General features: G+C 50.5%; 1 protein-coding gene across 1 annotated transcript in view; it reads left to right on the top strand.

Annotated features, from left to right (window-relative positions):
* The window catches only part of MED16 (mediator complex subunit 16), a 44,711-nt gene extending 21,514 nt beyond the window's left edge, over positions 1-23,197 (top strand). The window contains 9 exon segments of the mRNA XM_020969321.2: positions 927-946; positions 948-1,139; positions 7,614-7,820; positions 10,169-10,379; positions 11,634-11,767; positions 15,227-15,419; positions 17,707-17,923; positions 18,787-18,870; positions 19,518-23,197. Coding sequence (XP_020824980.1) covers positions 927-946; positions 948-1,139; positions 7,614-7,820; positions 10,169-10,379; positions 11,634-11,767; positions 15,227-15,419; positions 17,707-17,923; positions 18,787-18,870; positions 19,518-19,644 — 1,385 coding nt within the window. The 3' untranslated portion in view covers positions 19,645-23,197.
* Positions 23,198-26,741: the final 3,544 nt, after the last annotated feature.

Raw genomic sequence — 26,741 nt, 5'->3', positions numbered from 1 at the left:
ACATCCAGCCTAACTGCCTCATTTTACAGATGAGGAAACTGAGGCCCAGAGGAGTAACATGATGCCCAAGGTCTCACAGGTCTTTGAGCACAAGGGCGGGCTGGGTGTCAGTGTCTCACCTATAGTAGGCAGACCCCAAATGAATTCCCCCAAAATGATGTAGAAGGGACTGTTCACACTCTCCAGGGAGTGACGGCATGAGTGTGAAGACAAGACGTTTGTGCCCAAAGTCATTCAATAACTCTGGAAGGCCAGAGGGACTCCCCAGGGTCCACCAAGTCAGGCCACTGGGGTTTGAGGAGGTGGGACTGGAGCTGACCCTTGAAGGACAGCTGTCACTTAGGGAGGGGAGAGGGCAGGAGTGAACATCGTGTGTCTTTGGGGGGCAGTGACTCAATCAGTGAATTGAATTTCCTCAGTCCTCCTCCCCCTGCCATAGATATGTGTTGAGTCATCCCAGCTTTGATCACGTCTCCACGTCTAGCCTATTCAGTAATAATAGGTTGTCTCTGGGAATTACAGGGCAAACAGGAGATTTTAGGTGGCCTGCAAGATACCTGTAAAATGGGGGATTAGGCTGGGTGGTCTCCAAGGGCCCTTCTCTGCACCTGTGATCTCACATGTCTGTATGTGTGTGGTCATCAAGGCTGCCTGTCAGTAAACATATAAAAGAAAAAGTTTTAAGAACTTTATGGAGCCTTACATGCCACCTCCTGGCAGCCATGTAGTGCCATGAGGACACTGCCACCGACAGCTTGGTCTGGGTTCTAATCAGCTCTGCTGCTAACCTTTGGCACATTACTGCTTCTCTTGGGCCTCAGTTTCCTCATCTGTAAAATGAGGAACTTGGGTCAGATTCAAGGGCCTTGCTCCTCCTCTGAGATGCTTGTCTGGTTCTGAGACCCCGATTGTTTCTCCTGTCCCAGGTCTGGCACTGGCCTTTCACTGATGGCAGCGTCCACATCGTCCATCGACTCTCTCTGCAGACGATGGCCATGTTCTATGGCTCTTCCACCCAGCGCCCCGTGGACGAACAGGCCATCAAAAGGCAGCGGACCGCCGGCCCCTCCATCCACTTTAAAGCTATGCAACTCTCCTGGACCTCACTGGCGCTTGTAGGCATCGATAACCATGGAAAGGTAATTGTTTCCTGTCCAGTAAGCCCTGCCTTAGTAGGGAATCAGCCTCCTCAGGTCCTGCATTCCCACAGAACCTTGTAGGATGACTTTTCTCTAGGAGACCACGGGGTCCATAGACATTATAGGAAGGTCTCCTTCACTGCATGACTAGAATATGAGGACCATATCTGAGGAGTGGAAGGAAACACGCATTTATTAAATGCCTGTTATGTGCCAGGCACTAGGCTAAGTGCTTTACAAATAATTGTGAGGCCGGATTTGAATTCAGGTCTTCCCGACTCCAGGCCCAGCACTGTATCTATTGTACCACCTAGCTCCCCATAAGGACAAGATCCAGTGATTAATAGACTATTTTGAAAGGGCCCCTAAAATATAGACTATCTGAGCTGGAAAGGACAGACCTTGAAGCTAATCTACTCCCCCCAACCTCCCATTTTACAGATGAAGAAACTGAGACTCGAAGCGAGCAAGTAGGATTAGAATCCAACCGTTCTGACAAGTTCTAACCCAGTGCTCTTTCAACTGTACAACACTCATTCCCTCCTTTTTTGTTGAGGGGTGGGATTAAATCACTAACTTTCCTAGTCATGACTCAGGAGCAAGGTTTCTGGGAACGGAATTTATTTAGGTATCCACCAACTTTCAGAGAAGTTGGATGAATAAATAATAAATAAAGCAATTATAAAACAATGAAACCCTGAAAAAAAAAGGGAGTAGGATGAAAGTCACAGATCAGGTTAATGGTTCTTGATTGTCTAGTTCCTGCTGGGACAGGTGGTACAAGTCCAGGGATTAGGCAGATTCCACTGAAAATGGGGGGGGAAATCCTCCCAGGGGGCCCAGGAGACTAGGTCAGGTTGGAGGGGACTTTGCTTAAACCTTAGCAAACTTAAGGCTTAAACCAAAAAGCTAAGCCAGATTGATAGTGAGGCAAAGCATGAAGATGTGAGGGCCGGTTCTCAGAATGAGGAGGATAATATACGAGAAGGACGTTGGGAGGCTGGGAAGGCCGTGGCACTGACAGTTTGTCTGCCCTACCCCAGAGCCTCACTGGGCTCAGCTCTTTACAGTGGCTGCCCACCTTCCCTAGTGGACAGGGCCTTTGTCTCTGGGCAGGCAGGGCTGGGCCTTCCTGACTCCCACATACCTCCAGCTCAGCTGTAGGCCCTACGTTTACTGTCTGAAGGGTAAAACTGCTCAAGCTCTGTCTCTCTGTCTCTATCTCTCTCTTCTTCTCCTTCTGTCTCTGTCTCTCTCCCGAGTGCATTTATTTGTTGTCTACAAAATGGAGGACTTACCCTTCCCCAGCCCATTTCAGCTTATTTGAGCTTCTGCTGATGGTCCTTAAACTTGACCAGGGTGCCGTTCAAGTTAGGTTTAAGTTACTCAACCCAGCACTTTCCTCCGGGTCTTCTGCATTGCATCGAGGTGGAGAGGTTTGGTTTCATCTTATGATGGGCTGTAAGAACTGGAAGGAACTTCCAAGGCCATCTCATATCATCCCGCGATCCAGAGTCCCTCTGACAGCGTCCCCAACAAGAGCTCTGGTGAGGGGGAGTCCCCTCCCCCCTGGGACACAAGCTGCTCTGCTTGGGGAAACCTCAGATCCTTCTATGAAGATGAAATCTGCCCTTCGGCAACCTGCATTGCTCCTCGTTTTGCTGTCAGGAACTAAGCGGAAAAGGTCTGATTCTGTTTTCACATCCCAGCCCTGGAATACTGGGTGGGGGGAGGCAGGTATCTAATTCTCCTCTGTAATTATTCCACAAATTCAGGAAACATTTATTGAGTGCCTGCTATATGCAGGGCACTATGCTAGGTGCTGTAAGTACAAAGTCAGCAAGCATTTATTAAGTGCCTACTGCATACCAGGCACTGTGTTAAGAATTGGGGATACAAAGGAAGGCCAAAGGCAGGTCCTGCTGTCAGGGAGCTCACAGTCTAATGGGAGAGACAGCATGCCAAAAGCTACATACAAACAAGCCAGATACACAGTAAATTGGGGGAAGATCTCAGAGGATAGAAAGACAAAGACCTCAAGGAACTTGTGTTCTACTGAGAGATATAACACGTATGTGCACAGTTAAGACTGATACAAAAGATGGAGAGTGACTGAGCCCAGGAGGGCTAAGGGAAGTCTTCACTGAGCAGGGACCTCTTAGCTGTACCTTGGAGCAAGATCAGAGCTGCCGAGGGAGGGAGAGGCAGGGAGGAAGGTCATGACCTTTTCGAATGTCTGATGGAGCGGTGGGCTTGGAGTCAGAAAGACCTGAGTTCATATCCTTCCTCAGCCACTTATTAGCTTTGTAAGCGGAGGCAAATTACTTTATCTCTCTATGCCTCACTTTCCTCTCCTGTAGAATGGGGAGAGTAATAGCATCCGCCTCCCAGGGTTGTCATGAAAATCAAGTGAGATAGCCAAGTGCTTGGCAAACCTTGAAATGCTGTGTCAATGCTATTGTTATTTTTAATGGTAGCTAATCTTGGTGGAAGCATGACCTAAGGTTGCAGGGCAGGGGGAGCACGGAGACTCAAGTTCTTGGTTGAGGAATTTGTATGTTCTTCTAGTAGTAGTAGTGGGGGCCATTGGAAGTTGTAGAGCAGGGAAATGTTATGGGAAGGGCCTCTGCCTCTGGGGCGTTATTTGGGTCAGGAGAGAGATGGAGTAGAGAGGAAGGAGACTGGCAGAAGGGAGCCCACCTAAGAGGTTCTCACAGTGGTCCAAAGAGAGCAAAACCTCCCGTTTCCTTCGTCTTCCTGTGCCATGTTCATGAGTCACCAGTTTCACACCGTTGACTCAGAATAGCTTGTGGTCCATAGGAACTGTCTCCTGTGGCCGCATCTCCCCTACCCTTTGTTTGTGAAATTGAATTTTAGAGCTCCGTCTGTTTTGCTTCAACCCCTCGCTCTGGTTTGTCAAGGTCTTTTTGGGTCTGGGCTCTGATGTCCACGTCAATGCTTCCTCCTGGCTTTGTGGCAGCTTCTCGTTGGATAAACCTGCTGTCCAGTCTTTCAAGCCCAACCTGTAGCTTCCTGCATGTTACTGATGTACAAAGTTGAACAGAACAGGACTGAGGCTGGCTGAGTCACTGCGCCAGAGACCATCCTCAGAGTCAGTGTCACAAAGACTGTCAGACGTTCTGCAAAGTCTAAGTATGTTCTGTCTGCAGCGTTCTCCCGATCTATCGTATCAGAAAGGGGATTGTGTCTAGTCTGGTATGACCACTTTCCTGACGAAGCCGTGCTGCTCGTCTGTGCTGAGTGCCTTTCTCCTGCGTGCTCATAAGCCATCCCCCTTAACGCAGTGCTCTGAAAGCTTGCTGGGAGCAGAGTCAAGCCCTCTGGTGTATGGGCTGCAGACTCTCCCGTCTCCCCTTCTTTGAGAGTAGTGACAGTCTTTGCCCTGTGCCATTTGTGAATACGTTTAGAAGCTCATTGACGGTGTCTCACCAGTCATCTGTGGCCGTTTTTTCCAGTTCTCTAAGGTGGCTTTTAGCTAAGTCTGGTAGCCTGAAGTAATCAGAGGCAGCTAGCAGCCATATAGCTTTCTGACTCTCGAAAGTTTGCTACCTCTTTACTTCCCGAGGGTCCTGCTCCCTGCTGACCATTTTTGTTGTCTCCTTTCCAAAGAGCGTTTTTCTTGGGAGGAGAAGAATCGCGACCATTTCTGTATGTTGCTCCCAGGTGTGCAAAGCACTTTGCAAATAGCATGTTGTTGGATGCTCATTACAGCCCTGGGAGGGAGGCGCTATTATTATTCCCGTTTTCACAACAGTGAGGAAACTGAGGCAGAGAGAAATGAAGTGACTTGTACAGGGTCACAACCAGTAAGTGACAGAGGCTGGATTTGAACCCGGGTCCTCCTGACTCCAGGCCTGGTGCTCCGAACCACCAGAAGGACAGAAACAGAAGAAAAGCCAGACAGTGAGGCTGTTGGCTATCGTCTGTTATCATCTCGTCCACCAGAGTGGCGGTCTCTTCGCTTTTTTGATGCTTCTTTGTCCCCACCTTGATGCCAAAGGCTTTTTTTCCTTGGTGTTCTTTCCTGGCCTCAGCCCAGTGTGGCCTTGAGGTCTCCTGACACAGTTCCTCCAGGGCCTGCTACTTTGGAAAATTCATCTTCAGTTGTTTCTCTTCACTTCGTCTCCCGTACAGGGCTTTGTTAAATTAGAGTTTGTTAGGGATTTTGTTGTAGTTTGACATTGGTCTCCTTAGGCAGCTCCCCTTTGGATGATTTCCTCCTTAGAGTCATTTCTGTTCCAGTTTTCCCCTTACTGGAATATCCTGGACTTTTCTGACGCTGACAGATTTTGTTGTTTCCTTCGACCCCTTGGGATGTTATTGCTCTGGGCCTTTCCCTAAGGACATTTACATGGTGTCCAGAGATCCTGGGCCTTGAGGAGCCTGTCCTCTACAGGCCACTGGAAGGGCAGTAGCATTTTCAGAGGCTGGTGGACAGCCCACTTCAAGAGAGCCCTGAGAACTCCTTTTCTTACATTCACATGCAGATTTATCATTGTTAATCATGAAGGCAGCTCTGCCCATTAGTGTCTGTGGGACTGCAGACAGGTCACTTCCCTTCCGGGGGCCTCAGTTTCTTCATATGTAAAATTAGGAGGCTGGCCTAAATGATCTGAGAAGTCCCTTCTGTTTCTCATTCCATGATCCTCTGTGCCCCCGGTCACTGGAACCGACTGTGACTGTGTCACTCTCCTCCCACCCGCTTGCCATTTTATCTCGTTCCGCATTGCTTGGTCCTTTTCAGAGGCTTGTGGTTCCGTCTGGTTTGTCCAGTGGTTCATCAGCTGTTTGCCCTCTGGGCCCCCCAGCATCTCTCTTGTGCTAGACAGTCTCAGAGGTTCCCTCCACTGCCGCCTTTCTCTGTCGCTCTTGCTTTACCAGGTTGGTTCCCCACATAGGTGTTGTAGGTTGTCCTTTCCGTTCCACACCGCGCAGACTACAAACCTCTGCTCTTCCTCTTGCGTTGTGATGCATAGATCGTCATGGGCAGCACCACGGAAGTCACCGTTTCTGCCCTGAGAGTTGTGAGCGTCTCCTCTTTAGTCATCATAACTGTGTATGTGTGGCTGGAGAGAATCCGGGCTGCTTTAACTCTTCTGGTCTGATGCCTGTGGTCTCATAGTGCAGACCTTCCACTCCTTGTTTGACCAGGGTTCCCTTGAGTGTGTTTTCTGTTGATGGACTGATAGAGAAATCTCTTAAAGGAGAAGGTAGGGAAAGATGTCCATGGGTAAGGGAGATGTGGGCTCTGTAGCATTCTATATAACAACAACAAGAAGTAGCATTTATACAGTGCCTACTGTGTGCCAGGCACGGGGCTAAGTGCTTTACAGATTTATCTCATTGGATCTTCACAACAGCCCTAGGAAGTAGGTGCTATTGTAATCTCCATTTGACAGATGAGGAAACTGAGGCAAACAAAGATTAACCAACTTGCCCCAGGTCACCTCGCTAGTAAATAAATGTCTGAGGCTGGATTTGAACTCAGCTCTTCCTGACTCCAAGCCCAGCACTCTGCCTTTTTCATATGCCTAGTTCAAGCTGCCCAGAAGCCGCTGCCTCCCCACCTTCAGAGGCCATCGGGAGCTCTCTGGGTTATCGGAGAGGAGGCGCCTGTTCCTGGGTGTGCTGGCCCGGATCACCCTCAGCCCCTGCCAGGGCTGACACTCTCCATTTCTGAAAGAGCAGTTTCACTCTCTGTAGACAATCCAGGAGAGCGCCGAGGAAGTGAAACTGCCTCATTGGGTGCCCAGGGCACAGAGGGACCCAGGTGGTTCAGTATTAAATATTTGTTAAAACTGAGGGGGGACGTGGGAGTCCTCTTTCTGTATCTTCCTTGGTTACTGAAAGTCTTTACCAAATGTCTTCGTTCACTTTCCTCACTCCGAAGGAAGGTCTGACTGAACTCTGAACTGTCAGGGGAGGGTCTTTTGTCTCAGGTCACCCCTCAATTGTGTGTTGCTAACTTGCTGTGTTACCTTGGACAAGTAACTGAATGTCTCTGATCCTGTCTCATAGAGTTGTGGTCACCTTTGTACTTTACTGTCAAGCCTGGTCAAGTCAGGTGCTTTATAAAAACCCGCTGTGTGCCGAGTACTGTGCTCAGCCCTGGGAAGGCAAAGGATGGTCCCTGCCCTCGAGGGGCTCACAGTCCGGTGGGACAACAACGTGCAGGATGTTTTCTGTAGCACTTAAAATTCACAGAACACTTTGCTGAGGACAGTTCGTGAGGTGAGTTAGTGTAAGTCATAGTGTACCCATGTCGTGCGTGAAGAAACTGAGGCTTGTAGAGGCTAAACCGGGGCTATTGAGCGTAAGGACCAGTATCAGATCGGCCTTCTGACCTCTCCACGGCACATGCCTCTGCTGCTGCTGCGCGTCCCAGACGGTGCTGCACAAATATCAGGAGGATGATTAAAGGCTTCAACAGGGGATTTTGTCTTCTCCCGCCAGCTGAGCATGCTCCGCGTCTCGCCGTCCATGGGCCACGCCCTGGACATGAACATGTCCTTGCGCCATCTGCTCTTCCTGCTGGAGTACTGCATGGTGACGGGTTACGACTGGTGGGACATCCTGCTGCACGTGCAGCCCAGCATGGTGCAGAACCTGGTGGAAAAGCTGCACGAGGAGTACACGCGTCAGAACGCCGCGCTGCAGCAGGTGAGCGGGGCCGCGGGGCCTGTGGCCCGGGGATGGCCGGCCGGCTCCGGGAGGCGTCCGGATTCCGGCAGGCCTCCTGGAGCGCTGTGTCAGGTTTGGAGGGTGGTGGTTAGCATACCAGCCTGGGAGGCTGTTCACCAAGTACGGTACAGAAAATTAAGGCGTTGACTCACTCTGCAAAACTGCCCCTTTGTCACACGCTGCTGGCCGTGGGCTTACCAGCGTGCGTGGTACTTAGTCTATAATGTGGGCTGTTTCCGGGTTAGCTATCCTGCCTCCTCCATTAAGTCAAATGACCTGGGATCAAAGTGTTTGGCTTCTCTGGGCCTCAGTTTTCTGCTCTGTAAAATAGAGGGTCTTGGACCCCAGGGCTTCTTCACCTCTTTTGTGTCCTGGGCAACTTTGGCAGCCAAGCGAAGCCTGTGAGCCCCTGAATCTCAGAACCATGGGAGGGGGGTTTGTTTTGTTTTTGAGGCAGTTGGGGTTAAGTGACTTGCCCAGGGTCACACAGCTAGTAGGTGTCTGAGGCTGCATTTGTGCTCTGGTCCTCCTGACTTCAGGGCCCGAGCTCCATTTACTGCACCACCTAGTTGCCTCGGAATCACTTTTTTTTTGTTGTTGGTTTTTAATACATAAGATAAAATGCATAACATTACAAAAGGAAACCAATTCTGTTGAATTAAACATGTCATTTTTTTCCCATCCAAGTTCATGGATCCCTGAAATCTCTTTGTGGTCTGGATGACTGCTAAGTTTTTTTTCCAGCTTATCTATTGTACATTCTGTGTAGGTTCATGGAAAGATAAGGATATTCACTACTCTAGCGTAGGGGATGCTGGACCTTTTTAGTGACCTGCCCATGACAGTAATGTTTTGGGAGCTTCATTACTTAATCTATGGATCTGGTTTTTCAGGAAGTCCCTTGTGACAGTGTGACTGAGTCTGGACATCACTGGTATGAGTCTCTCAGGAAACAAAGAACTCAGAGATTGGTTTCCACAGACATTCTTCTTATGGGAAAGTTGTAAACATTTTATAGAATTTTAGAGCTAGAAGGGACCTTGTCCAGATATTCTAAATGGAAGCCTTTCCCATTTTGAGCTTCTCTGAACGCCTTCAAAGAAGGGATTTCATTTTACAGAAGAAACTGAGGGACAGAGAGGGCAACAGGCTTGCCCAAGGTGAGTTGGTGAGACAGAGCAGGGGCTCTGTCTTTTAATTGGATTGAATCCGATTAATTTAGGTCTCTTCCCATTGTTGCCTGTTGAGGAGCACCACTGATGGGGGCTCATCACCTGCTCTGTGTGGTGCATGGTGCTCATTCCTGCATGTGGAGCAGGGAGATAGAGAAATAAATAAGACACAGCCCCTGCCTTCATTAAGCTTGCAGTCTAGTCAAGAAGATAGGCCACATCTATACATGTTATTTATACAAGTTAGACTATGATCATTGCACATGGGAATTTCAAGCTGCTATATGAGCTGATGAGGGAGAGATCCCTGTGGGTAGGGGGATGTTGGGAAGATGTGTTTGAGCCTTAAACAACAGAGTTACACTCTCTGCAGAGTCATCGTTTGGGGCCTGCATCGGTGAAGGGTGGTGTCTGTGGGAGAGCAAATTGTCAGTTATTTTGACGTAGCTGCTGCTGTGTGGAGCGGTCAGGAGCGTGTAGCTGGGCTTCTTTCTCAGTCCTTCCAGAGACAAATGGGCTTAGCAGAGCTGCCTCGAGCTGAATGAGTCTTTCCCCATTCATCCCTACCCCAGGCTAGCAGACAGTCACCCCTCCTTCTTCTGACTGGAGTGTTGAGGGACCTAGGCAGGGTGGCTGCTCTAGTTGTCAGACACCTCATTTCAGGAAACATTAAGAGCCAGCATCTTTAATTCAATAGAATTGGTTTCCTTCTGTAATATTGTGCTAAGGACTTTGGCTCTGAGGTTACCAAGACAGGGCCTAGACCCAGTTCTCCTACAGTAAAGGACAGTGTGCGTAGATAACCCTGATAAGCAGGTGCTTGAATAATGGGAAATATTTGAAGGGAAGGAGGGGTGGTGTCAGGGAAGGGAGGTGGCATAAAAGCTGGGCTTTGAAGGAAGGGAGGGATTTCATCATCCAAAAATAAAGAGAATGGTCCATTCCGGTCACTGGGGTGAGAGGGTGAAGAGTAGTGGACAGAATCCGCACCTACAGCAGGGGCCTTTCCGCCCGGAGGGCTGGGTCTGTTTAGTCAGTTAGGGTTAGTCAGAAGAGCCGGGCCCTGCTTCTGGCCTGCTTCTGGCCCTGCGCCCACTCACTGAGACCCTTCTCGGTCTTGTGCTCCGACATCCTCTGTGTGCATCTGTTGGCCAGGTGCTCTCCACTCGGATTGTGGCCATGAAAGCTTCCCTCTGTAAGCTGTCCTCCTGCACCGTGGCCCGGGTCTGTGATTACCACGCCAAGCTCTTCCTGATCGCCATCAGCTCCACTTTGAAGTCGCTGCTGCGGCCTCACTTCCTGAACACTCCAGACAAGAGCCCCGGAGACCGGCTGACTGAAATCTGCACCAAGATCACCGACGTAGGTAGGGCTCATGCCACGTGCCCCTTTTCACCTTGTTCTCTGTGTCCTTCCCAAAAGGAATGTGATTATTAGAGTGGGTATAGTGCTTTAGACATTTATAAATACAAATCATCTTGTGATTGTACATTGATGATTATTATTATGATTACATCATATTTTCCCTTTTGACAAAGAAAAATAGTTAAGCAAAAACATCCACTCAGTGCAATAACCACATCTGAACATGTATGCAGCATTCTGCACCCATCGTCCCCCACCTCTGCCAAGGAGAGAGAGGGATGACTCCTCTTTTCTTCTGGATCAGGGCTGGTCTTTACATTGATTCAGAATTTGGCTTCATTTTAGTGTTCTTTCCTCGTGCGTTATTTTCATCATCGTGTGTATTGTTCAGAGACGCCCCCCATTTCCTCGGCTTCTCGTATTCCTCGTACCTTATTGCACAGGGACGCTCTGTGACATTCATGGAGCAGAGTTTATTTGGCCATTCCCCAGGCGGCAGATGCCCGCTCTGCTTCCAGTTCCGTGCCATCATAAAAAGGACTGCTGTGCACGGCTTGGCCTGAGAATGATGGGGCCATTCTCAGGGTGAGTCTAGTAGAGGAAATGCTGAGTCGAAGGGGATGAACAGTGTGTTCACTTTTCTCACCTAATTCTGAATTTGTTTTCCAGAACAGTTGGGTTGGCTCACAGCTCCACCAACAGTGCATTGGGTTGCCTGTTTTCCCACAGCCCCTGTAGGCCCCATGTGCAGTTTTGGTCGTCTTTGCCGATTTGCTCTCCCCCAGAGTTCTTTCACGTCGCACTGCCTCTCGTTGATGGGATAACACTTTATCGGGCATGGAGCCAGGCTCAGCCCCTCCTTCCTCCAGGTCAAGAGATTGGCAAGGAGGAGTTAGGAAACTCCCTCTCCAAACCTAGTCAGGATGTCTTCCTGGGAGACCAGAGTGTTGCCGAGGCCCGTTTGGGAAAATGGCCTCGCACCCGGGGCCCTGAGACAGGGACTCCTGCAGCCAGAAGGGGAGCTGTGGCCGTTAGGATGAGTGGGAGCTGGTTCTGGGGTGAGTGGGCAGTCTGGAAAGACTGGCTTCCCAGAGGAAGCTGTGCTCAAGCAGAGACAAACCAGGTGGCCCCCGGAGGCCTGGGTTCTGTGTGCTCGGGGCCCTTCCAGCTGGGACCTTTTCCGTTCTAAGGGCAGCTCCACATCTGGCGCCCCACGGTTCCCGTGGTTTAACTCTGCGCCTTGTTTCGATTGTAGATATTGACAAGGTGATGATCAATCTGAAGACAGAAGAGTTTGTGCTGGAGATGACGACCCTGCAGTCCCTGCAGCAGCTCATCCAGTGGGTGGGAGACTTTGTGCTCTACCTCTTGGCCAGCCTGCCCAACCAGGTGAGGATCTCCTCGCCTCCCCGCTCTCTTCCAGGGCGGGCAGAGGGTCAGGAGGTTGTCTGAGCCTGGCGTCTCCTCCTCTCCTCTTCCTTCTACACTTGATGCTTTTACCATCAAGGTGGCATAGGATGGCTTAAACTGACGTGTTTTTAGTGCTTTATGGTCATAAAGCTTCTTCACATCTATGTTCTTTGGAAAAATTTTTTCTAGTTAACGAGGATTTATTTTTCTCTCTTTCATACCTTCCCTCCCCCACTTGAAAAAAGAAAAAGAGAAACAAAACCCTTGTCACAAATATGAATAATCAAACAAAACAAATTTCCACATTGGCGACGTCCAAAAAAAATGTTTTGTCCTGCACCTTGAGTCCATCACCTCTCTGTCGGGGTGGGTATCACGCTACATTATCTGTGCTCTGGAATCATGGCTGGTCATTGCACAGATCAGCATTCTTAAGTCTTTCTATGGTCTGGTTCTGCCTGCTTCACTCTGCATCAGTTCACACAGGTCTTCCCAGGTTTTGACAGTAGCATTCCCTCACGTTCATAAACCGTATCTTGTTCAGCCATTCTCTGGTTGTTGGGGACCCCTCCCCCCTTACCTTACGGTTCCTTACCGTTACAAAAAGAGCAGCTATAAACACTTTGGGGTGTGTGGATCCTTTCCCTCTTTCTTTGCTCCCTTTGGGAGTTTAAACTTAGTAAAGGCTTCGCATATATTTACTTGGTCCTCCTTAAAGACTTATACGGTTGATATAAATGGTCTTCATTTGACAGATGATGATAACCATGCCTATCTTTGAAGTGTCTTAAGGTTTACACAGTACCCTTTTCACAATATTGCCCTTTGAGGTAGATTGTACATTTATATTGTTAACTATAACTGGTCAAAATCAAAATAATAATTATTATTAAGCCCATTTTCCAGGTGAGGTAGCGGAGGCTCAGAGAATCCAATGACTTGACCAAGGACGCACAGTGAGTGGGTGGAAGACTGTAGCATTCCCAACACTTTTGTCTTCATGCCTCGCTCCTGTGGCCTGGGCTCATCTTTTTAAAATCCGAGTTTGTCTCGGTACGGGTCTTCAGACTTTCATTCTTTAGAAGGGGCCCGTGTTGGCCCCGAGGGGCAGCTGCAGCGGGTCTCTGCCTCCCTCCCCTCCGCGGCCAGACCCGGTGTCACTTACCAGTCTCATCTGCGCAGGCTTCTCACGCCCAGCCCTGCTTGCCGTTGGCACGGCCAGTCGCATTTCCTCTCACCTGACTGCTGTGGTAGACCTTGTTCACAGGTAGTTGTTTGTGTGTTAGACTGTGAGCTCCTGGAGGGCAGGACCTGTGCTTGGCCTTCCTCTCTGTCCCCAGTGCCCAGTGCAGTGCTCAGTACGTAGCAGGCCCTTGATAAATGCCGACTGGCTGACTGCCGGGCCTCCGAGCTCGCTGTCCTCCACCCACGTGCCAGATTGAGAATCCTGAAGCATGGATCTCAAGAAGTTCAGGTGGCTCCCTCTGCTTCTAGGAGCAGATGTTTGACATTTAAAGCCCTTCAGTCTGATTCCAAACGCCCTGCCCGGACCGATTTCACATGGCTTTCCTTCACTTGTTCTGCCTCACAGCAGACTGGCCTGCTGGCTGTCCTCTCCCACCCCCTGCCATTGCACAGGCCCTCTACTCCCTGACTCCCCAGGTCCCCCCCTGCCCCCTGACCTGATACTTTACCTCCTCGTCTCCACCTCTCGGAATCCCAAGTTCCCTTCAGGATGCCTTCGCTGGTCCCTGCATTTGTCAGGGTTTCTGTCCCTCATGGTTACTTTGTATTTACTCTGAATATATTTTGTATTTTCTTATCGATGTATAATGTTGTCTCTCCCCAGTAGAATGAGAGCTCCTTGAGGGCAGGGAACTCTTGGTTTTTTTGACCTTTGTATCTCCAGCACCTGGCACAGTGCCTAGCACACAGTGGATACATGAGTCCTTGTTGAGTTAAGTTTCCAACCCTCCTAGACCCCCTTGTTTTGCAGAAGGTCCTCCTCCACATTTCTCATCCGTTCTCCCCCAATCGAGGGCACCTATCACAGCATGGCCAGCATAGATGGACGTGGAGTGATCATCTGAAGTTGTTCCATGTGATTGGGATTTGGGTTCAGAATAGCGGTTCCCTTATCCTCAGGACAAGCCAGGAGCTTAGAACAAGAAGGAGGTGCTCTTCTGGCTGAGAGTGCCCTGCTCCACCAGCTCCGTCGTAACGGTCACGTTATAGCTGCAGGCCAGACTTGGCATCTCTGCAGAATTCCTCATCTGCTTCTGCCTTTTCTCCAGGGGGTCTTGATGGCATATAAGAATGGAAGGAAGGTGAAACAGGTTTCTTCCCAAGAGTCTCCTTTCTTAATATAGAATGCCACCCTGCCCCACCCCCCTTTTCTTACCTGTTGGGCTCTTTGGAGAAGATACGCATGTCCACAGTGATACTCCAGGTTACATTTCGCCACACACTGATCTCTGGCTCACATTGCCTTTTAGTTATACTTTGTGCTTTTGTCTGGGGCGGCGTCTGAGGTTGTGGGTGTTAGCGCTGCTTCTTGGATTCTGTCTCCTGGGAATTTGGGGACTTCTCCATTGCAGTCTTCCTGCATGGTCACTTTTCAGGGCAGCTAAGTGGCACAGTGGATAGAGCTGTGGCCTTGGAGTCAGGAGGACCTGAGTTCAAATCTGGCCTCAGATGCTTGACACTTAGTAGCTGTGTGACCCTGGGTGAGTCACTTAATCGCCTCTGAGGCCAAATGTGTTTCCAAACCAGTATGCCCCTTTCCTGACCCTACATGATCGCTTTTCTCTGTAGTATCTGGCTTGGGGGGCAGATAGATGGCACAGTGGATAGAGCACCGGCCCTGGATTCAGGAACACCTGAGTTCAATTCTGGCCTCAGATACTTGACACTTAGTAGCTGTGTGACCCTGGGCGAGTCACTTAATCCCATTGCTTTGCCAAAAATAAAAAAATAAAACACTGTGAAGTATCAGGCTTGGTAGATGGTTCCTTTTCAGTTTTAAGCCCTTTGGATTCATTTTATAAGACTTCGCACAAATACATTTTTACCAGCCCTCCTTAAGGCTGCTCTCTCCGATGTGACCTTCTTACACTTTTGGCTTTCCTTGGCAGTGGTGATGAAAAGGACACCTGCCCACGGTTTCTGCCCTTCCTGTTCAGTGTTCTCTAGGTCCCTGTGGGCAGTACTGTTTGTCACCACATGAGTCACATGATTTCACCTACCCAGGTCTGACAGGTCTTGGGAAGTTCTCTGCCACGTCTCAGATATAGGCCTCACAGTCTCTCAGGCCAGCGAAGGCTGTCTTAGCCCCCTTCAGCGGGGAGTCGCCAAGTACCACTATCCATCCACTCCCAAAAGGGCAGTGACAGGCTTCAGGGAGACTCGCAGCTAATGTCGCCTTTTTGATCCCACCAGGGCTCTCCTGTGCGCCCAGGCCACAGCTTTTTGCGCGACGGGGCTTCCCTGGGGACACTTCGAGAATTGATGGTCGTTATTCGGATCTGGGGCCTGCTGAAGCCAAGCTGCCTGCCAATTTACACGGCCACCTCTGACACCCAGGACAGCATGTCTCTCCTCTTCCGGCTGCTGACAAAGCTCTGGCTCTGCTGTAAGCAACGCCCTGAGACCGGGAAACTCTTCCTCTAAGGGCGGGGGAGGTGGGAGGATTAGCGACGTCGTGGCCCAGGAGGCTGAGGCTTGGTCTGCCACTCTGAGAAAGCCACGGGAGCTTTACTGCTCACACGTTCTGCACAGCTGAAGAGAAGCGTGGCAGATGGTGGCGTCTGTCAAACGTGTTTGACGTGGGGCTGATTGTGCTTTTTAAGAACAAGTGAAATCATAGAATGGGCTCAGAAGCCAGGATGTTCAGAGTTAGAAGAGATCACGCGTGTGCACAATGATAATAATGATGACCAGCATTTAGATAGCGCCGAGCCCTTTTACAAGTGTCATTTCATCACAGCCACCCAGGGAGGAGGTGCCATTATGAGCCCCATTTTACAACAGAGGTGAAGCGTTTTGTCCAGGGTCACAGAACTGGCCGGTGTGTCAGGCAGGATTCAGGCTCGTGTCCTCTCAGCTCTGAGGGCAGCCTTCTCTCCGCCTGGCTGCCTCCTGCACAGTTAGGAGATGGTGGTCACATATGACAGTCAGGATCCCAAAAGATCTCACCAGGCTAGAATGGTGGACTCGATCAAATAATACGAACTTCAGTATGGATAAATGTTAAATCCATAGCTGCCCAGACACAGGATGAGGGATGTGGGACTAGGCCTCGGGTCCTGGGAAGGAGAACCAGCATCTCTAGAGGGCTGTAAGTTCCCTTGAAGTCAGCAGCATCCTGGGGCGGCCACAGAGAGGCTGGGGCTAGAAGGGCATCGGGCCCCCCTCCAGAGGCTTGTTGCCCTCAGTTCTGGGCACCCCAGTTTAGAAGGCTGTCGATCAGCTGGAGCGTGCCCACAGGAGGCCAATCAAGGTGGTGAAGGGCCTCGTGATCGTCCTGCACAAAGATCGGCTGAGACCAGGCAGGCCTCGCCTAGAGAAGAGAAGACTTGGGTGGGAGGGTCTGGCAGGTAGACGAGTCATCGTCAGGAGGAGGATCTAGACCTGTTTTGCTTTGCAGAAGGTTAGGCCCAATTTCCCAACAATTAGAATTTTCTCAAAGTGGAATGAGCTGCCCCAGGGGGTCATGAATTCCCTGTCCCTGGAGCAGAAGCTGTTATCACAGGGCTTCCTCTTCAGGTGGGTGGGAATGTCAGGGCTGCCATCATCACACTGGCAGGGACCTGGGAGAGCCTCTGAAATGATGGATAGTCAGAGAAGGAGGGGCAGTGACTCGTCTAAGGTCATGCAGGTGGCAGAGTCAGCATCTTTGTAGAGGGGGAGTTCTGAGATTGAGGTGAGACCAGAGACTAGAATGGCAGAGCCTGAAGGGGCTTGAGAGCCAAGGCTTTGGATAACTGTTAGGTTAGCCCTTCATTTTGTGGACCCCAGAAGGGAGCAAACTTGCTCAAGTCAGTGTCAGGGTCAGTCTCTGGATCACATAAGTGAATGAAAGCATTTATTAAATGCTTACTGTGTACCAGGCACAGTACCGATAGCTGGGGCTGCAGGTGCAAGCAAGCAACATGGTCCCTGCCCTCAAAGGACTTCCATCTCATGGGAGAAGACAGTGCATTAAGGGAGCTGGGGGTGCGTGTAATGACACGGTTTGTCCAGGAAGCATCATGGAGACCCGACTGTGGGCAGAATAAGGTAGCAGTTCCCCTCCCGGAGCCCAAGGACCCGGGTTAGGGGGAGGAGGAGGGTGGCCTGGTGTGGAAGGAACAGAAGCATCACAGAGTGTTCAGTCGGTGCATGACATTGGGGTGGGCTCAGGAGAATGCTCCTCTCTGTCCCCCAGCCCCCTGGCTCAGTCTGCTGTCTCTGGGGACTCTGCTGGGCACTGTACAGCTAAGGGAGGTGCTTACAGTGGTGCTTTGGGATGCATAGGTACAGATTCTTGGGGTGCTGTGGAAGGACAGCTCTGCTGGGGTCACAAAGCCCTGCTTTCCTCCTCCTCGTCCTTCTCCTCCTCCCCCTCCTTCTCCTCCTCCTCCTCCTCCTCGTCCTCCTCCTCCTCGTCCTCCTCCTCCTCGTCCTCCTCCTCCTCCGTCCTCCTCCTCCTCGCCCTCCTCCTTTCTCCTCGCCCTCCTCCTCTTTGTCCTCCTCCCCTCCTCCCCTCCTCCTCCCTCCTCCTCCTCCTCCTCCTCCTCCCCTCCTCCTCCTCCTCTCCCTCCTCCTCCTCCCCACTGCTGCCACTGCTGCTAACAGATCGAGCACCAGAGCCCCATTTCCTCGCAGGCCTGGGGAAGAAGTTCTTGCTTCCTGCCGTAACCCGTCTCTCCCTTCTCTAGGTCGGGATGAGAACCACCCCTCGGAGCCCGACGAGACCCTTATCGATGAGTGCTGCCTCCTCCCGAGCCAACTGCTCATCCCCAGCCTGGACTGGCTGCCCGTCAGTGACGGCATCATCAGCAGACTCCAGAGCAAGCAGCTGGTACGGCTCCAGTTTGGGAAGGCTCCCGGGTTGCTCGGCTATGCCGGCACGCCGCCCTTCGAGATCTTCGCCAGGTAGGGGCGTGCAGAGGTGGTGGTGTCACCTGGGGACTCCCTGGGAGAAGTGAGCAAATGTGTTCTGTGTGGCTGTGGGGGCTGGGGCGTGCTCAGGTGATGGCGGGGAGATTAGGAGCAGCATGCTGCCCCCAGCGCCCTCTGCAGACGGGCAGGCCATGCTGGAGGACTCCCAGCATCCCAGGATCCCTGCAGGCCAAGAACCCCCTGCGCAGCATCCATGGCAGCTTGGGTACCCAGTGCAGGGCCGGGAGCTCCCCAGCACTGCAGGCAGCCCAGCACTCTGCGTGCAACTCGTGGGGAAGAAGGCTTTCCTTCGGGTGAGCTGACATCTGCAGAGCAGGGACGCTGGAGGGTGAGCGTGCTGACCCAGAGGTTCTATTTCCATAACTATTTCAGTGTAACTGGCTTCCTTCAGAATCCCACATATTTTATTTTGTACATTTAAATGCATGATCCTGAGAAAGGGAACAGAACCTCGGCTTCCCCAGACCGAGAGGCTGAGAACCTCTGCTGTCAAGGTTCAAGCTCTGGGACAGTCTGGGATTTCAGGGGAGGGCCCAGAGTGGGTCCCTTCTTCCTTCTCTGCCTCAGTTTCCTCAAATGTATGAAGATGGGCATGATGCCGGCATTCCCAGAGAGCTTTTTAGAGGCCTCTAGAAAGAGGTAGAAGGAGTGGGGGTGGGAATATTAAGCACCTACTATGTGCCAGGCACTGTGATAGGTGCTGTACAAATGTTACATCATCTGGTCCTGTTTCTATTATTGTCACTGTCCTCGCCGTTCCGAGGAGCACGCCTCCAGACCCTTCCTGTGGGCCTGCTCCCCATTTTCCCTGATTCTCGTTCTCCTTCTGTGTTCAGAGCCCCTGGGCAGGCGAAGATCGACCACCTCAGGAGGCTGCACTTAGGGGCGCACCCCACTGAGGAATGCAAATCCTGTACCCGGTGAGTCCCCGCTGGGATCCTGAGAGCCGTGATCCCACCCCGGCACATGGGGCTCAGCCAGACCTGGGTTGGAATTCCCCCTGAAGTCGCTAGTTGTATGAACATGGGCAGTCCTTCCCACCTAGGATCAGATGAGATCCGTAGGGAAGCCAGTGGCCCCTGCTGTCCAGCTCTCCTTCTGCCTGCCCTGGGCCACCCTCTCCATTTTCAGACACTTGTGAAGAGAAGGGGCCCTCTCTGTCTGCTTGTATCCTGCCCCATTGCTCTTGATCTCTGCTCTTTTGGATGGAGCAGGCCTTCCCCGCTGTCCGTGCCCCCCGTCCCTTCTCCTCCTCAGCCTGCCTTGACGTTGTTAGAAGACACGATGACAGGTCAGATTTCTGTAGCGCCTTGAAGCCTTATGAAGGGCTTTTCCTGCTGCTGGGAGGTGCTGAATGTAGATCGTATTGCTCCCATTTTGCAGATGGGGAAAGTGAAAGCTTCAGCATCGTACTCCCGGGTGCAGCCATGATTTGAAGCTGGCACAGCTCTGCCAGTTCCGCTGAGCCATGCGCCCTGTTAGCGGTTCCCTTCATTTCTGTCACAACCCCACTCTTCCAGGGGCTGGCCCCCAAGGTTCTCATCCTGCTGCGTTCCCTTCCTCCCAGGTGTGGCTGTGTCACTGTGCTCAGATCCCCCCACAAAGCAACGGCAGTGAAGCAGTGGGAACAGCGCTGGACCAAGAACTGTTTGTGCGGGGGCCTGTGGCGTAGGATGCCCACCAGCTACTCGTGATCGGGTCCTGCCCTGGCCCGGTCCAGTTGCCCCCAAGGGGCCCTGCAGGAGAGGGCTTATCTTCATGGAGTCTGCAGACAGCATCTTTCAGCCTGGCGTCTTGTAAATATGTTTGTAATGTGCTCTGTAAAGAAAAAAAATCCCTTTGTGATTTCTAATCTTCCTCCCTGATGTCGTAGGCCAGTGTTTGTCATGGTTCGGTCAAGAATACCTCCCTTCCCCCAACAGAAAAGAAAAATTCTGCTTTGGGGAAACCGAAGTGAGGGGAAGGAGGGAGCCCATCCATGACCCAGATGCTGCCCTCAGTGTAGAGGGGCTTGGAGCATCCTGGAGCCCAGGCTGGCTCTGCCACACCATGCTGGGTGACTTTGGGGGAGTGACTCCCCCTTTCTGGGCCTGAGTTTTCTCATCCTTAAAGTGAGGACTTGGACTGGATGGTCTATGAAGGCCTCGGTTAGTAGGCTGAGGTCATAGGATCATGGGAAGGTACAGGCCCAGTGTTCTCTATGCTTAAGTTCCTTCCCAGCTCTGAGCACCCTCCCCACTCTGGTCGCCTCCTCAAGGACCAAACGTTCCCTGTCCATGTGGAGGGATGGTCTGTGAGAGCAGACTCCTCTCGGATCCGGAGCTGGAAGGGGCCTCGGAAGCCGTCTCTCCTGCCTGTCTCATTTTACAAATAAGGACTTGGAGACGCAGGGAGGAATACATGTCAGAGGTGGGGTTAGAGCGCGGGGCCAGCCCCACGCATGGCCTTCCACATCATGCTGCCGTGACTCTGGGCTGCTCTGCCAGCAGGGCCATCAGCAGCCTGGCGTTGGTCAGAGGCAGGCCAGATGTGCTTTGTTTTGGAAGAGCTCTTTTCACTGGGGTTCTGAGTCTAAATCTACTTTAACTACAGGGCCCTCTCCCTGAAAGAATTTCATTCCAAAATTTTTTATCCCTGATAAAGGATAAAACGATAATAGTGCTTGCTTAAGGTTTAGGACAGCTGGTAGAATCCCATACACTGGCCAATTGCTTCTGCAGCCTTTCCTGCATTTAAGATGTCCTGAGAGGCAGCACAGCATCGTGGAGAGTGAGCTAGCCTCAGCCAGGAAGGCCTGGGTTCGGATCCTGACTGGCACGTGCTGGCCACATGACTCTGGGCAAGTCACCGACCTCCTCCTTCAGTGACCCAGGCAACTCGTATGAGGGGCGGATCTGGGGCCATCAGCATTAGGCGGGGGAGCTCCCTCACTTTGAATTCGCCCTGCTAGTGAAATCACAGTGGCGGTCTTCTCCCAAATGCCATATTGTCTAGGCTGTTTGAGAGACAGTTATTAATCTCCTGCTATGTACCAGAAGTGGGGCTAGGCACTAAAGATGTGTTGGAACCCGGCCACGCTGATGGGACGCCGGCCTGCTGTCATCCTCATCCACAGGCTTTTCCCATTGGCGTTCTGGTGTCGTGGGCCTCCTTGGCAGTCAGTCTGATGACACCAAATACAGTAATGTGTGTGTGTATGTGAATATGTGCATACAGACGTGTAGTTAGAATATTTGTTTTTTTAAAGAAGTTCACCCAGAAGAAGAAGCCCAGCCTTAAAGTTGCATTCTTTCCCCTCGTCCCAACAGCAAGGGAGCCCTCCCTGTTAGTGGTACCTAAGGAGCGCTGAGTTCCCGGCCCACATAGAGCTACTTTCCCACTTACGTCTCAGCATCCAGGGGATGAGCCCGTGATCTCAAGGCTCAGTCCGTTGCTCTCCACGAGATTGCATCCCACTTGGGTCAGTGAGAGCATCTGCAGTCCCTGAAATCCTGCCCGGATGGCTCCTGCTTGGCCGTGGAGGTAAAGAGTCCGAAAGCTCTGTGTGCCCGTCTTTCTCTCCTGGGGGAGGTCACTGGGGGGGTTTGGCCACATCTCCCTGACCCGTGGACAGACATGCTCCAGATCTGCTCCTCTCCTTGCCAGGCTCTTCAGGGAGTGTGGGGGGCAGGGGAGGAGGGGCTCATTCCTAAGTGAGCATCAAAGCCTCACGTTAGCCTGAGGGCTCTCCACCACCTGCTGGGGAAAACAATTTTCTAACTTGGGGAAGCTTAATTGGAAACAAAAGGAAAGGGGGAGCTTGCTCTGAAGCTGTTGAGGATGCAGATGAGGCAGTTGAAAACTCTGTCTCTTGAGGGGTGGGTTTGAGGGAGACTCTGAGGAAACAAGGCGACCTTGTTTGTGCAGATTAGGGGCCAGTGAATGATAACCTGGCTGATGAGTGCCTGTTCTCTACATGCAGCACCTGCTGCCGGGTGCAGAAGGACAAAAAGGGAAAGCCTGGAATCCTGGAACATAAGCACTCTTTGGATTCTGTCAGAGGGCCACACTTGAGGGCTTAGAGGGCCACCTGTGGTTTCAAGGCGGCGGGTTCCCCAGCCCTGGTCTAGAATGTCAGACACAGGTGGGGCCTTCACCCTAAGTTCCTTTTTATTACTATGAACTTGGCAAATGTCAACTAACATGGACATTTTTTCTGTACAAAATACGACAGAAGGCAGCTGCATATAGAACCGTGAGTCTCCACTATGTATGGCTTATTTGTAAAATAGACATTTCAGATTTTATATGGTAGTTCCAACACTGCCGTGTCTGTCTGTGTCTCCTTTTGAATCTCCTGCTTTCTTCTGTTTACTTTGAAATGATCAGATCTCCTCCTTTCCTCTAACTCTTCCTTTAACCTCCCCCCAAAGTCTTCATGTGGAAGTACACACTGTCTGAACATGGACTGTGCACCCTAGGGGATCACCTTTCCGCCCACAACAGGAGGCCGGCTTCATCAGTCTTAAGGAGTTCTTCCTGATTGGTCATAGATCAACTGGTTCTGTGTTGCTGATTACTCCCACCAGTAATATTCACCGTGTTGCCTTTTGGGTGACTCATAAGTAATTCTTTGGACATTTTGTATTGCATGAGTCATGGCCGTATTCAGAAAATTGTTGATTTAAAAAGATGAGTCTTTCACAGAGAAGCTTGGGATTATGAAAAACACTGGGAAATTTCCAGGCAGTCCAACTCGCTCTCTTCCATTCAATTCTGGGCCCAGTTTCTTGTTCATTCAGATGTTCAAAAGTATCTGAAAGAGGGGTAGACGACCAACACTCAGGAAAAATCATGGGCCTTAATTACCTCCCCCCCCCAAAAGAAAACAACTGAAAGAATATCAGGTTTGCACCAGTAACTGCCAGCTCATATGTTTATTTTCCCTATAAAATATTATTATTATTATTTTTGCTTTTAGGCAATTGGGGTTAAGTGACTTGCCCAAGGGCACACAGCTAGTAAGTGTCAAGTGTTTTGTCTGAGGCCGGATTTGAACTCAGTTCCTCCCTGACTTCAGGGCCGATGCTCTATCCACTGCACCACCTAGCTGCCCCCTCTGTAAAATATTATTAAGAGTAATATGCTCACGTGTTGAGTGCATCTTTGATGAAGGTGTAACCTGGGTTTCAAGCCAGGGGTATCTTGTATGCTGCTGCTTGCCTACGATGCTGGCTTGGTTCAGAGCATAATAAAAACTCTGCATGACTTTGTGAAGGGTGCAAAATTAGTGGGAGAAACATTTGGAGGGAAAAAAAGACTTTGGAAGATAGCAGACACATAGAGGAGCCGCCCTCTACTTGATTTCCAGCTTACCTCCTTAGAGACTTTGGAGAATTTAACCAGGAGTAGAGGTAGGGGTAAGATTTGAGTCCTTTCTTTTCTTCTAAGAGATATTTCACCTCTAATGGGGACATACACTCACTCTCTATTTTCTGATATATTTTATTCTGCACAGCACCCCAGATTTCTGTTTGCTAGCTGCTTGGATATCTAATTATTTGCTATTTGGGATGGTCTTTTGTGTAATGTATTTGGAAGAAAAGGGACAAATCAGTGGATATAAGCTTGGGGTACCCTCCCCCTCTTTAAGAGACAGCCAGGAAAGCAGCTTAAACCAAAAAATCATGTTCCTAGACCAGAAATACTTTGAGAGGCAGATAGGTATAATTCTAGATAAGTACCCCTTCACAGAAGAGAACAGTTTCCAGTCTTACGCTCGTTTTCTGGCTCCTCAGCAGACCAGACCTGAACTTTCTCTAGAGAGGGGTGGACAGGTTTCCAGAGATATCTGTCAGTGTTTCCCTGTGGGCTATATTTAGAGAATTCATGCTGACATATACATCTCACTTGGGACATACCTTACAAAGGCATACAAAGGCAATAGGCAGGCTTTCACAAACCGTATTAAACCAAAACAGATCTTTACAGTTACAGCATTAACTGAAAGGCACAGAGTATATGTAGTCTCACTAGGATTACGGTTGGCTTTAAAAAGCATTTGATTTGATAGAACAAAATGTTTTCTTAAAAACTTTCATTCAATAAAGTGTCCCCCATGCAGATGTTATAAGTGTACAAGGTTCTTGGAAAGATGTAAAACAGAGTTGACTTTTGAGCCATCCCTAAGCTATCACCGAGACCCTTCACACTGCTAGGATTGCATCAGCCAGAACGCCCATCTGCCTCTGAAGTTGCTTCCAGATTGTTTTTGCTTCGCTGAATTGTTGCTGTCTGTTGAGACTCTGATTAACTGCTACCATCTGGTTGCTAAGCTGCTGCTTCTTCACAGGAAATATTTACAGTTCTTTTGGGAGACGGCCTGTGCCTCACACTATTTCAGCTCTTATGTGAGTTAGGCCTACAGCTGAACCCGGTTAGCACAGCAAAGAGTCTCTCGGGACAAGTCTGTCTTTACAGCCTTGTTCCCTCTCGGTGGTAACTCCTCCAGGCTGCTTACTCTTTGAGTTGGGGTGAGTATGTAATACTCACTCTGAGGCTACTCTCCCGACCCACTCTTACACTTGAGGATTGTGTCCTCAGAAGGACAGCTGCTGCTTTGGGTTCTAGGGGTAACCCTTGTTGGCCATACTTTTTTTTTTCTTATTAGGCAATCAGAAATTTAATAATAAAGATTTGACACTGGTTCCTGAGCCCCCACGAGTGTGCTTCCTATTAGTAATAAGCCAATAGATGCAGTGAACTTTCAGAGGAATTGCTAAGATTGTATAGGTACAGATAGGTACAGAACATTCCCTTCAAAGCCTCTCCCAGGTATGTACAGTGGAAAGAGTGGGCTCATCCTTGAATACAATGGGAGTAAGGCACGTATGTAGGATACACAGCCGGCAGGGAGTAAGTTAGCTAGTTGTTGTCTTAAGTATTGGACAATATACTTAACCTAGCATTGTCCCTCGGTCCGTAGGGATCGCATTCCATGAAGCTGCTGCTTCACTCAGGCCATTATCTTTCTGCATCCATTTGCCCCTGGTATGTTTCTCAGTTCTTGATCCAGGTGCTTCTCTTACCACCAGCAGCCGCCCCTCTTGGATGCCTGCAGCTCCTCCAGTAACCGGTATTGCTGCGGCCATTGAAACCCTTTGAAACTCCCAAGCTTGTTGGCTGGCCACATCCACCTTGAGGCTGCTGCTCTGTCACCTGTCCGTGGAAGGAGATACAAAAGACAACCCCAGCCCACGCTCAGAATTTCCTAGTGGGACACAGGCTCTAGCTGCCCTGTGCACCATGAAGGCTAGGTAAAGGAGAATGGAACCCATTGGCTGTCCCCTCCTGGTTTGAGGGACCAGTCCTGCCTCACTCACTACTGAAAAGGAAAGGCTTTGGGAGCCCAGAAACTTGCTTTTGTAAAGCCCTTGGGTCATCAGCTCTTCCAGCTCAGCAGCCTCGGTACCTGTGGGAAGAGTGGCATACTCAGGAGTATTGTCGTCATCATTTGTCCTTCGTTCTCGAAGAGGACCGTGACATCAGAAAGGTGATGCCGTGACATGGAAATGAATTAGACTTAATTGAGGGAGGGCCATGAAAGTCACCAGCCTCACTTTCCCCTCCAGAGCCATCTGGGTCCAGTGGCCAGATATAGACCAGGTCAAGTAGAGATGGCCCTGGATGCACTGAGTAGTATAATGTTTAGGAGGAAAATGTGGGGTACGTGAGTGGCAAGAAACAGCTCACCTCTCTGGGCCCGTAGTACAACCCTCTCAGCCATGCATGGGCGGAAGGAGGCTCCCCAGAAAATGTTTGCACGTGGTCTGTTTGACCTACCAGGAAGGACAAATCAGGGCGTGCTCCATGCTCCAATTACAAGTAAATTCTTTTCAGCTCCCTGTCAATTGCCTGGAGCTACAATGTTTGAGGGGTGTGTGGGTGGGGAGGAGCTGGTGTCCTTTGCGCCATATTCCAGAAACTAAACCCATGTCACTGCCTTCCTCATAGCTGTGGTGTGGTGGTTCTGGGTTTGGGGGAGAACATTCCAGGCATAAGCCTAGGTCTGAAGGCAGAAAGGGTAGGAAAGCCTTGAGGAATGGCCAGTAGTCAGGTTTGCCCGGAGCTTAGTGTCCAGAGAAAAGGCTGGAAGGATGGGGCGGAGAGAGACGGTGCTGAGCCCCTGTTGTCAGGCAACAAGGTTTGGCCCTTTACCCATGACAAATGGTGGGAGCCGCTGAAAGTGTTTCAACAGGGGACCGAAATGATCACAGCGGGGCTTCAGAAAGGCAATTACTATGAAGCAGTGTTTCCCCTGGTTCTCCGGAGGCTGACTGTACCAAGACAGAGTTGCTTCTGTTGTTTGCTTAGCCTATCTGCTGCACTTGATTTTGGCAAATGACTTTTAGCCCATTAGTTAATTGGATTAATTTGTTATAATGCAAATGGAAAAGAAGAGCCTTTTCAGATCCCCTCTAAAAAACACATTTCTGCCACCCTCTCAGTGGATAATGTTTATAATTGTAATTGGAGGGAGGGAGAACCACTCCCAGCCTTTCTTAGCAAATTACTGTTGCTTTTTTAAGAGAATTTGCAATGAAAACCCAGTGGACTGAAAGATGGGGTTCAAACTATTGGCCTGTGCAGAGGGTGAATGGCCATTAGGTTTTTGGGGAAGATCACCGATGTGCAGCTGGACAGAGGAAATGCAAGCTGTAGCCCTGTCCCCCAAATTAGTGGCAGAGCATAGAGACCTGGATTCTGGTCCTGGTTCATATGCATGGCATCTGTCCCTTTCTCCAATCTGAGG

The sequence above is a fragment of the Phascolarctos cinereus genome, unplaced genomic scaffold, assembly GCF_003287225.1.
Source record: "Phascolarctos cinereus isolate Bilbo 61053 unplaced genomic scaffold, phaCin_HiC Scaffold_4;HRSCAF=312, whole genome shotgun sequence".
NCBI classification, from domain to species: Eukaryota; Metazoa; Chordata; class Mammalia; order Diprotodontia; family Phascolarctidae; genus Phascolarctos; species Phascolarctos cinereus.
This window is presented reverse-complemented; position numbering and strand designations above follow the sequence as displayed.